A 12,968-nucleotide genomic window follows, 5' to 3' on the forward strand; every position below is an offset into this window, starting at 1 on the left:
TACATTTTGGTGTTGCATTAATCAACACATAGGAACAATTGGGCATTAATCAACACAGGAACAATCTTAGAAAAAAAAACGTATTATAGAGGCAGGCCCATGTGGACAGATATGGTCAGGAACCATGAGTAGCTTGATAGATTGGTCATTTTAAACCCTAAACGGCATGTTGTCCATAAATGAAAAGCATGTTTTGGGCAACATGCCAAACAACACCAAGTTCACATAAAGCCTCGGCCTTAACCGTGACAGAACTTTAATCAAGTTGTCCAAATAAGCACACACTTCGATTGCACCAAAAACCCTAATGATATCTAAAAATTTCTAGATTTTGTGATTGCCATAAAAATCCACCAATTAACCCACCATGCAGAACCAATGAACATCAACAAATTAGCATAATATGCACTCAATTATTCCTCTTAAATCGAAAGAACTCTAATATATCAACCATTATAATAAATGTTATCAGTATTGGTATTGGCCGATAAAGCTGAATTGGCTGCCAAACAGTTCAGGGCTGATACTGACAACATTGATTATAAAATATACATATATATAGGGTAGTCTACCTTACTGCATCCCTATCAAATGATACGAGATTGCTTGAGACTGACAATTTTGGGTGTTTTTTTTAAATTCTGACCTTACATATGTGTTGGGCATGATTGATTTACTAGAAATTGACACTTGAATAATTTGATTTTGATTCTTGGATAGGTTTTTATAAGGTTCAAAAATCAATGGTCTACAATTTTCATAAATTTTGGAGGCTTCAAATACTATTATTTCCATCGAAAATAAATGATCAAAAGGTCAATTTCTAGTAACTGTAAAGTTAGAATTTCAAAAAAACACCTAAAAATCTTAATGGGTAGGGTTGGTACGTTTTCAAACTGATATGTTTTTATTTCTCTCTTTCTATATATATATATATATATATATATATATATATATATATAGATGTGTTCGTTCGACAACCATTGTTTTGGGGCTGGTCGAACCAGTCTTCTGTAGACCATCCGATCAGCTGACCGAATGGTCCCTGTTATTCTTGTTTAAATAGCATCCAATTTGGCTTTTCGAAAAGTAAAGGGTGATCCCTCCCTTTGGAATCATGCAACCGTCCATCAAAATGTCAGACAAAAGAGAGGATCAAACATTTTTCCCTAATCCATTTTACCCAAAATAACTATATAGCTGTTTATTTTTTATAGTTAGATCAAAAAGTTGTATATTGGAAAGCAAGATCAACAAGAAATCTTATTTTTCAGATTCTAAAGACTCCTAAATTACAGATAATGTACTTCCTCTGCAAATTTTCATCATGAAGAAAGCTCAAGCCTATATTTTACTAGATTTAGGTGGGGATTGGTTGGGTGCGTGTGATTTGGGTTGGTGTGCGTATCCTTGAAGCCCTTCTGCCTGCTGGTTGCACCACTAATTGGGTGTTGATGTTTTGTATCATTCTGAATCGTCCAAAAAATAATTAAAAATATTGCATGTCAATCCGAATGTGTGACATGTGTTAAAACCATCAAAATAATATTTAAAAAATTAATTTAAAATTATTTTTATATTTATTAAAAAATAGTCTATTCAGGTCAGTGTCGTATCAATTTTCTAGTGTGATACAATACACATCTGCAGATGCGCACCTATACTGACAGCATGACACTTAGCTAGCCCCAGCTGATTCCAAAAAATGAATCTGATTGTGGGATCCTAATTTTATTTGGGAGATGAATCACGAACGGCCAATTCTCCCCCTTTTCATCTTGTCGGGTTTGGATTTGTTGCAATTATGGGATTTTGATCTTATAAGTTTATAGCGTTCTCTAATTAATCGTGTTGCAAAAATCACATAAATATGATAGCTATATATTGACAGCCTTTATCAACCCTGCCCAGCTGCGTAGATAATACAATAGCAAAGGACAACGACCAACTCAACAAATCCAGTTTCTAGTAACTGTGGTCCCAAGGATTTCATTTTGAAAGCAATTTTCTTTACAAGTTTGTGAGTGAACAATGGATGAGATTCATTACAATGGAACACCAAGTAGAATATTTTTTCTCTAAATCAATGAGCAGTGAGTGAACTTTCTCAAGGGCTAGTGTCCCATGGGTAGGTGAGTCCGGTGGTGGGCGAGCACCAGCTGAGAAAAGGTGAGGATTTTTCCCCACTGTAGTTGAGAGGGTGGTGTGTGTTCTCCCCGAAACACAAATTCGTGTGTTCCTGTGTGTACGGAGGAATATCTTGGGACCCGTGATAATTCATATGCCAATGTTGCCAACGATGACTTTATAATAAAATAACATATAAAAAAGGTAGATGTGCTTTTGACGAAAATGTCCTCCCGTAAGATAGATATGCGTTGGATGAAAATGTCCTCTTGCTTCCCGTAAATAGATTTGCACGTTTCACTTTTGTTTTTAGCTTGTGTTACAACACATGGTTGCCTTCTCGTTCTGCCTGATGAGTTGTGGAGCTTGATTCATAGTTTTTTCCCTTACAGAAGGGGGGTCTGGGGGTTTCCCTCGATGCGAGTCCCGTTGCACGGTTAGCAGGCGGGGGTCAAGGGGGGCAGCGCCCCCCAAAACAATTTTTTCTTGGGCTTATGTTTGAGACTCCGTTTCTTATGGATCAGACTTGACTTGTTTAGGTTTAGGGTTGTTGTCCTTGTATAAATTCTTTATTTCTCTCTTGTAACTATTGAAAAGAGCAATACAATTTTTCTCTAGGCGGTCATAGTTTTTTTTACTCTCTCTCTGTTGAAAAGAGCAATTTATAGTATAAATCATATAAGAGAGTAGCGATTTACAGTAGAAATCAAATCAGACAGTAGCGATTTACAATAGAAATCAGATAAGAGAGTAACGGTTTACAGTAGAAATCAAATCAGAGAGTAGCGATTTACAGTAGAAATCAAATTAGATAGTAGCGATTTACAATAGAAATCAGAGAGTAACGATTTACAGTAGAAATCAAATCGGAGAGTAGCGATTTACAGTAGAAATCAAATCAGAAAGTAGCGATTTACAGTAGAAATCAGATTAGAGAGTAGCGATTTACAATATAAATCAAATCAGAGAGTAACGATTTACAGTAGAAATCAAATTAGAGAGTATCGATTTACAGTAAAAATCAGATCAGAAAGTAGCGATTTACAGTAAAAATTAGATAAGAGAGTAGTGATTTACAGTATAAATCTGATTTGTAGTGTAAATCGCTACTCTTTGATTTGATTTCTACTGTAAATCGTTAGTCTCTGATCTGATTTCTACTGTAAATCGCTACTCTCTTATCTGATTTATACTGTAAATTGTTACTCTCTGATCTGATTTTTACTGTAAATCGCTACTTTTTTATCTGATTTTTACTATAAATCTTTACTCTCTTATCTGATTTATACTGTAAATCGCTACTCTCTTATCTGATTTCTACTGTAAATCGTTACTCTTTGATCTGATTTCTACTGTAAATCGGTACTCTCTGATCTGATTTCTACTGTAAATCGCTACTCTCTTATCTAATTTCTACAGTAAATCGGTACTCTACTCAGTTCGACATTGTCACTATTATCTCTGTTGTAAATCACTATTCTCTGTCTACTCAGTGCGACGCTTGCACCCTGGTATCATGATGAATAATAGACAGAATATTGATTTCTCTGGTAGTTCAACTATTTCTCACAAACAGACGATGACAAAGGGTTCTCTTACGATAATAGATGACAGCGGCGACAAAGGGTGCTCCGACAGCAACAGACGATGTCAAAGGGTGCTCCGACGATAGCAGATGATGACAAAAGGTGCTCCGACGACAGCAGACGATGGCAAAGGGTGTGTCATCAATCGAAGCTCTTGTTACAACAGATGGTGCATCGTCAAAGGGTGATCTGAAACGTTTAGGGAGACATATTGCGAGGGGCTCTTGTTAAAGCCAAGAAGTTTACTTCTTAGGACAAAAATGATGATGATTTGCCTTTCTGGATGGAGGGCTTTTTGTCTTTTACTCGAAACATTATTTTATGATGTTAATGGCGAGAAAGGGTGCTTAAGTCTTTGCAAACACATCGGACTCTAATGCTAAGTGATGCCAACACACACGGAGAAACGAGCCCCACGTGCTTACATACGTGGCGCTCATTCAAACCCGAGAACACACACCTGCATGTTCTGGTGGAAAACATATAACCTGCTTTGAGTGTAGTTGACGGCAGTATACATCAATTTGTCGTTGGATAAGGGGAATTTTTAACTTGGGCAGTTAATTTCTCAAACCTTAGGTTGTAGTAGGCGCCACCTTTCTTAAATTGTTTAGTTTCCTAAACTTTTGGTCAAGCGATCCTAATTGTGTGCAGTATTTTTTGGCAATTCAAAAGGCAGCAGTTAACAAAATACAAAATTTTGTGTTCTTAAAAGTCACATTTTTCATAAAAAATACGAATAAAAAATCAATTCTTATTAAATCGACCATGTTGCATATAACATTTAAGAGGAGTATGAAGATTGGGGCTGACATAGGGCATGAGTGGAACCCAACCGTGTTGCAAGTAGCTATGAACTACAGCACGGCGCACAGTCAAATCAATTCCGCAAAGGCAAAAAAGAATCCATAAGCTTTTCACATAATATTCAAATCCAGAAGTCAATATCAAATTATACCACCTCTCTCTCTCCCTCTCTCTCTCTCTCTCTCGTATGAAAAGACAAGTTCTGATTCTGGTGGTCTAAATAGGCTGCTTGTGCAGGTTCTCCCATCTTCAATTTACCAAGCATTAAGCATATACATGCATAAGCAAGGGGACCATGGCTAATACTTAAGAGCATATTAATCATACATTAGTGATGCAATTACACACGTTCTCAATTTTCAATTCAGCATGCATGCATAAACAAGTACACCATGAGACTGACGACTTGTGGCCATGCATTCATCTTGATATGCATCATCAAGGCATCCCAATCTACCAAACACCGACCTCGAAGACCCCATCTTCATTAGCACAGCCCCTGAACATCCCCACGCAGTTGAACCCGAAGGTGACCTCCCCCTTGCTCGAAACCGCGATGAGCCCGCCCTTCCCTTCCTCCAGCCTCTCCTTGATCGCCCACTCCACCGCTTCTTTGAGACCCATCCCTTTGTACTCCATGAGAGCCGACACGTCCCGGGCGAGCGTGGCTCTGATGATGGCCTCGCCCTCGCCGGTGGCCGACACCGCGCAGAGAGTGGAGGCGTAGGTCCCGGCGCCGATGAGCGGCGAGTCGCCGATGCGACCGCTCATCTTGTTCATGAGCCCTCCGGTGGACGTCGCAGCCGCGCACCTCCCCTGCTCATCGACGGCCACGCACCCGACGGTCTCCGGCGAGTAGACGGAGATGGGAAGTCCGTTCATCTGCAACGCCTGCTCCATCCCTCCGGTTCCTTCCTCAAAACCGCATGAATCGCGTCCCTTCATTATGGGTAGCCGGTAATCAAACTGTCATATGATCAACAATTAATTATTCAGTAGTCATATATATGGCTGACCAAGAAACGGATCTCCAACATTATAATACTGCCTCTCTCCGACAGAATAGCGGTGGTAAATGCTTTGATACGGAGAAGGTTGTCCGCATATAGTCGGTAGGCTTGTTTTCAAAAGACAAATGGTTGTCAAGAAACATAATTTCCAATTGGTTTTGTCCAAGAGAATATCTTCTTACCACGATGCTATTGGCTTCCTTGGCCAATTTCAACATGCATCGATTGTCGTCGGTGATGAAGAACTCGTTTTCCATGACTTCAACTCCCTGCACCCACACATTTAGATATATATAGAGAGAGGAATATATATAGAGAGAGATGTGGGGTTGTGGATTACTTGCTGCCTGGAGAAGTCCTCTGCGCCGGAGAAGGCGAGGTAGGAGTGGGGGGACTTGTCCATGACGAGGCGGGCGAGGGAGATGGGGTTCTTGACGGTGGAGAGGCCAGAGACGGCGCCGCACCTTCTCTTCTTACCGTCCATGATGCTCGCCTCCATCTCAACCGTCCCCTTTGACGTCAGCGCCGATCCTCGCCCTGAATTGAAGAAAGGGTTCGACTCCAATTCCCTCACCTATAACAGACACCACCATCACATCACATCACATACCAAACTGAGAGAGAGAGAGGTGTGTTTCTTACGACGAGTTCGACGACATCGATGGCAGAGAGAGAGGATCGAAGGGCGGAGATTCCCAGGCGGAGGCAGTTGGAGAGGATTTGCTTGGCCTCCTCCTGACGATGGAGAGGAAGCCTTGGATCGACGCCTGCACCGCCATGCACTGCGATCGCCCAACCGCCCATCTCTCTCTCTCTACAACGCAAGATCACCACCCCTCTATGTCCGTTTAATAACTCCCGGACTCCAAAACCCACACTGCCAAATTTCAATTTCCAGTTGGATTCCACCAATTTGGTGCTTGCCACGTGGGTAAGTCCTCCACACCCCCGCTTGGTAGTTCCTCCATCTTTGGAAATTCAAAACCCTAGAGAATCTTAAAAGGCAGGAGAGAGGTCTTTGACCATCAATGACCAAGTTGCCCTTACCGCGATGACGTGGCAGTGTGTCATGTGCCTGCCAAGTTGAATGGTTTGAAGTAGCTAATTAGGGTTTAAGGAAGAGATGAGTTGGAATGATAAGATTGTCGATTTGGCAATGAGACGTAGGAAGTGAAGATCAAGTCACCTCCAACCAAGTAGGGGGGCACTTAGACGCTTCTACGCATCACCTTTTGTTATAAAACATGCCTTCCATCTTTTTAATAATGATGCCTTAGTGCAGTGGCCGAGCCAGAAGTTTTTTGTTGGGTGGGCAGACTTTGGGTCTCGGGGACAATGCTATGGTCTTAAGGATGATCCTGTAAAGAGTATGCACAAGTAGCAATGACAGTGGAATTAAATGTATGAAATCCTCAAACTATTTAACATCACTAGGGACCGGTTTAAGTACTGATTTACAGAACAAAACAATTCAGCAAATTGTCTCCTAAAAGATGCCTAAACGCTGTTTAAAATGTGCGAACACTATAGGAACTCGACCCTTAGAAAAAGACAATGGGTGGCCAAAAAATCTGAACCAAACTGGTTCAGCTGAGTCAGTGAGCCATTTCACCAAACAGTTGGTGTGTGTCTCACACCCATACTACTAACAACGCTTTTGGCTTAAAATCCAAGACGAAAAAAATCGTGAAACACAAACCCAGTCCTAAACCAAATTACTAACAATTCAAGCAAGCAAAAATAGAAATCAGATTTAACTCAAAAACTACATATAACAGTTGGAGTTGGTTAACACGGATAAATAGGAATAGCTAACTGCCCGACAAACGGTATTCAAATTGAATTGAATAGTGTCAAGTAGATAGGAAGATTAACAGCTAAATGCAAACAAAATAACCCACTGAAAATACGCATTCAACTGGGATGTTGGGACGTTTCACCCAGTGGCGGAGCCAGGGGTGGGCAGGGCTGGGTGTCGTGTTGGCAGTCGTCGCCGGCAGGTCTTTCGGTCGACGACATGGGTCGTCTGATGCTTTGCGATTTCTTCGATTTCTCAGAAACCGCAAACAGGGTTATCATGTTTGCCGATCGACAAGAAAAGCAAGAGAGGGGGTAGGGACTAGGGAGGTTACCTGAGACAGTGCGACGGTCGGCTGCTAGCGATGGTCGCTGGAGATTGGCGAAGGTCCGACTGACTGCGACACAGGTGCCTCGTATCGTCGGAGATTGCAGCAGAGAAGGAGAAGCTCGGTGGGGGGCACCGCCACCGTGGGTTCACCAAAGGGAGGCCGGCGACACTGCAGAGCACAGGGGTTGCCGGCGAATGGGGTTGCCACCTTGCCTGTGACAGAAGGGGAACACCGGAACGGAGGGGCAGAGCACGGACGATAAAGGAAAATTGGCGAGGGTTTTACCCCTCGCCCCTTTTGGCAGGCTCTAGACTCATCGAAAGCCCGGGTCCCGATCGACTCGGTTTCACGAGTCCCGATTCGATTCGATTTTTCGAGTCATGAGTCGACTCAGTTTCAAATTTTAGGGTGGGCGGTCGCCCACCCATGCCCACACCTGGCTCCACCACTGCCTTAGTGGGTTCTCAGCAAGCAGCCAACATTAGCCATGTAATTTATTCGCGACATAGTTGGTGCTGACTTAGCGAGATGACCATTCTACGACCATGCATAACAAGAATTTGTTGTTGGCGTTTTCTGCGTAAACAAACGTAGAAACATAGAAAGCTAAAGAGTGCACGTTCAGGGCATTCGGCGTTCTCTTTAGCCGATCAATGGCCACCATGAACTCAGGCCTTACGTCAATGATGAGCAGAACCCTATACCACGTAAACCTTATGTAGTATTTGAGGTAGGCTAATTGCTACGAATCTCTCATCATTTTCATGGTAGCCTACCCCCTTATATAATAGGAGAAAGAGACAATTACGTGAATGTGGGCTCTCCACGTTCACGTAACTCCCACCCATTAACTTTTCATTATGTGGCTCATTGGTGTCAAATCGGGTCACCTAATGGGTTAGACCTAGATTCGTTATGTTCAGCATTCTCCCACTTGACTACCCATTAACATCAAATGTGTACTAAATTGAGGTTTATACCGTTATCTCGATTTAATTATTTGGGTTCACATGCTACCCTTTATCATAAGAATGAATCATATGAGTCATGAAGATGAACACTCTTTTATGAAATGTCATATTTTCACGTACTACACTATAATTCACCTTCAGTGCTTTAGCATGTTAAAATTATCTTTATAAATAGGTTGGTCTCTTACATATTCTATTGATCCTTTAAATATTATTATTATGTTATTCTCTCTAACCCATATGAGAGATCCTTTATGCAAAATCAACAATTTACAAAACTATAGAGAATAAAATTCCTATACACAAATGTAATCACTTAATGTATTGTCATACATCAGAAGGAATAAAAGAGACTCATCCCCTTTACATGTTAGGAATACAATCCCGGTGCTAGCCCTTTAGTAAGGAGATCCGCAATCATTTCCTTCATCTCAATTATATCAATACATATCAGATGATTCTCAGTCTTTTTTTTAACAACAAAGTATTTTAACTTCATGTATCAACACGAGGTTGAGCTCTTTTTGTTATTTGAAAAAGGACATAGATGCTTCATTATCATAAAAGATCTTTAATGGTATCTCAATAGAGTCCACAATACCAAGACCTACAATGAAGTTTTTTATCTAAATGGCATGAGATAAAATCTTGTATAAAATCAATAATTTTTGTCCCAATGGATTTTAGAAATTTGTTCATTGTCCTGTAGTGAGAGATGACACCTCAAATATTCTTAGTCACTCACGATTGCAAAAGCAATAGGCTAAGATATTCAAACACTTTCACTTCTCATGAACATCATTTTAAGTGCTCCCACTTCTCATAGACAACCTTCAGAATGATTGTTCTATTTATCGTATAGGTGGAAGATAAATTGCTCTATACGAGATTTATATTGAAAAGGTAAATATGAGACTCATTATTATTCATCTTTTCTGAGACAAGCATAGTTGAGTCATTATCATTCAACTTTGGTGGAAACGATAATACTCATAGTTGCACAGTCTCTTCAATTATTAAGGAATTGACTTCAGTTGGTGAAACTAACAAATCATGTAACCAGAGGCAATTCAGCACTGTACCTTTAGGTACGAACATGCTTCATGGCCTGGAATACACATCTACTATTACACCCTATGTGAATTTGAAACACAACGACCTACCTTTGGGTAGAATCGATGTTTCATAAATTCACACACAATTATAATAATGAATTTTAATACGGTCCAAAAAATCCTCAATCAACACAACTCAGATCACTTTGGTGATTACATGAATCGATCAATCAAGATCTTTTACCGAAAATATATTCGTATTATGGAACATGCCCATGCACACATATTAATGCATGCATATTCATGATCAAATATACTTTATATCGTTAAAATACAAGTTCATGCTTTCACTTATATGCATAAACTAATTTTGATAATAAAATATCATGAATTTAGTCATAATTCATGCTTAAAACCATCATGCATAACTTAACCAACATGAAACACATAAATTAATATGCATAAGTCATGCTTTCTTAACATTGAACACTTATAAAGCATAAAAAATAACAAAAACAAGCTCATATGGGTAAAACCAAGGGTTCTCAAGTTGGAACCTGTCTAAAAATACCCTGAACCGGTCTGAAATAGCCCTGAACCGATCATCTAAGGGTCTAAATCAGTTCTGAACCTTATGAACCAATATCAAATATGAGCAAAAGTTCATAAAACCCTATAACCGAATGAGAAAATCCCTGTATCTTTATGAAATTATGAAAAATAGGGTCTCTACCTTTCAGAAGCGATGAAAAACTAAAAGGAACCGATAAAAAATAGCTCTGAACCGGTCTCGAAGAGGGTTATATCGATCCTTGATCTGGTTCAGGTGTAAACAGTATCTGGACCCTGTTATGGATCCAAATAGGATCTGGGTCTAATCAGATCCAAATAGGATCCAGGTGATCTGACCCAATCCAAAATTGGATCTTAGTCTTCCAAATTAGATCCATACCCAAATACCTGATGGGTCTGAATCATAATCCGGTCCAAATAGTTTTGGATCTTAACCCGGTTCAACCCAATTAGACCAGACCCAGAACCAAATGGGTCTGGTTCTGATCCAACTGGGTGAGATCCTATCACCGACCTGAACCCCAAATAAATCTGGATCCAACCAAGACTCGATCCGAACAGGACTGGGTCTGACCCAGTCCTAACAGAACCCGAGTTTGGACCTAGTCCTAAAATGGATCTGGGTCAGTACCTCTAGTCCAGACCCATCAGATCAGACCTAGGCCCAGAACTCTGATGGGTTCGGGTCTGGACCGACCCGAGGAACCGACAGACTCGATCCAGCCAAAAAATGGGTTTGGACCAGACCGCCACCGGGTTGGTACACCAGATCCGACCCGGTACCTAGCTAATAAAAAAAAACCAAAAAGGGCATTCGGTTTTTGTGAAAACCGAAAACCCTTTCGGTTTTCACATAAACCGAATGGCTTCCCGATGACCCACGTCGCTGATCATCCCCACGTCGCCCCACGATGATGTAAGGCGACCAACATCGATGCCCAACCGGCGACGTACCCCCGACGACACGTCGGTGATGCACACCGGCGAGGGTAAACCCCTCTGTAGCCCAACGACCACAGGAGAGAAAAGGGGGTTTTCAATCCCAGATGCCATATGTCATCGGATGGACGTCGACAATCTGGCAACAATACCCCCCCACCCGACAACGTCTGTGGCAACCCCGTCGATGGTCGGCCTCCCTGCAACCCAACGGTGCAGGTAAAAACCCTCTTTTGATCTTCTGTATATATATATATATATATATATAGAGAGAGAGAGAGAGACAGAGAGAGAGAGGGTCGCCGACGCTCCAATCACCACCAGCGTACGACTGCCGAGAATGGCAGTCGCCCCATGACGACAGTTGCAGTCGATCGGCAACCCACATCGCCCCACGACGATTGCTGCCACTGACGGTCATTCTGTCATGGGCGATCGGTCGAAAAAACATCCGGCGACAGCAAACCTGATTGCAGCCCGACGACTGAAGGAGCAAAGAAAATGGGGTTTTTGAACCCCGAATCTCGGCCATCCGACTATCATAACCCCATTCCAATAACATATCCCCCTACAGCCCAACAGCCACAGGTAAAACTCTTAACCCGACTTTTTTTTTCTTATCTCCTGTTTGATGTCGGTGATGGTCGGTCAGTAACTGACGAGCCACGTCGCCCCACGATGATGTGCAGTCACCTTCAACCGGTGACCTGCTGTTGGCTACCAACATCTAGTGCTACCAGCGAAATCGTCGTCCGCCACTGGTTTCTCAGAAAACCCATTCCGGCGGCAAACAAATAGTAGAGATTGGACTAGGTCAACCGGGAAATGCCATTGCCCCATGGCGACAGTCGCTGAAGTTCAAGTGACTCTTTGCTGAATACAGATGAGTCACGTCGCCTCCACAGCGACAGACTCAATCTGTTACAGTCACCCCACAGCGACAAATGCTGTCAACCTGCGACTTACCTCGCCCCACAGTGATATCCGTAGCAAATGCCAGTAGGCCCGCACTCACCCACGGGCAGCAGAATGCATGGCAGTGGGCCCATAACCCAATGCTGGCATTTTCTGCATAAACAAACACAGAAACATAGAAAGCATACTTGTAGTGGTCATAGAGTGCACATGCAGGGTATTTAGCGTTTTTCTGAGCCGATCGACGCCCACAATGAGCCCAGGCCTTAAGTCAACAATGAGCAAAACCCTATACCACGTAAACCTTATATGGTATTTGAGGTAGGCTAATTGCCATGAATCTTTCATCATTTTCATGGCAGCCTACCCTCTTTATATAATAGAGGAAAGAGGCAGTTACCACATTCACGTAACTCCCACCCACTAACTTCCCATTGTGTGGCCCACTAATGGTGTCAAACCAGGGATTGAACTCAGATCCATTATGACCAACATTTGTTGCTTAGGGTTGCACGTAATGTTCACTATGATTTAAATCATATATGGGTGGGTGTCACAAAGCAAAACAGTTCTTTCAAAAACAGTAAAAAAATCACAAAACAGATTCTTTTAACATAAGATCTTGGTTCCTCACATCTAAAAGAATCACAAAACAGATTCTTTTAACAGACCAGGATCTCAGATCTAAATTTCTTTAGTCCGATATGAGATCCTTGGATTTCAGATCTCTAGGGAGGTGAGATCAAACGCTGTGTTTCCACTTTTCAGCTTCTCTTTGCAGTAGCATGTTTATAAGAATCTTAACACTGTTCCAGGAATATGTGACCAAGTGCTTTTCCACCGAGAACAATTTTAA

General features: G+C 41.7%; 1 protein-coding gene across 1 annotated transcript; it reads right to left on the reverse strand.

The window, feature by feature from the left end:
• Window positions 1-4,863: 4,863 nt before the first annotated feature.
• Window positions 4,864-6,334, reverse strand: LOC149841706 (putative isoaspartyl peptidase/L-asparaginase 2). The gene is made up of 4 exons (XM_090001125.1): window positions 6,173-6,334; window positions 5,871-6,104; window positions 5,713-5,799; window positions 4,864-5,486 (listed from the first exon to the last, which is right to left on the reverse strand). Exons 1-4 carry the CDS (start codon window positions 6,332-6,334, stop codon window positions 4,974-4,976), a joined length of 996 nt encoding a protein of 331 aa, XP_089857251.1. The 3' UTR covers window positions 4,864-4,973.
• Between the last annotated feature and the right edge of the window lie 6,634 nt (window positions 6,335-12,968).

Source organism: Nuphar pumila, chromosome 3 (genome assembly GCF_984573655.1).
Source record: "Nuphar pumila chromosome 3, dmNupPumi1.hap1.1, whole genome shotgun sequence".
Taxonomy (NCBI): domain Eukaryota; kingdom Viridiplantae; phylum Streptophyta; class Magnoliopsida; order Nymphaeales; family Nymphaeaceae; genus Nuphar; species Nuphar pumila.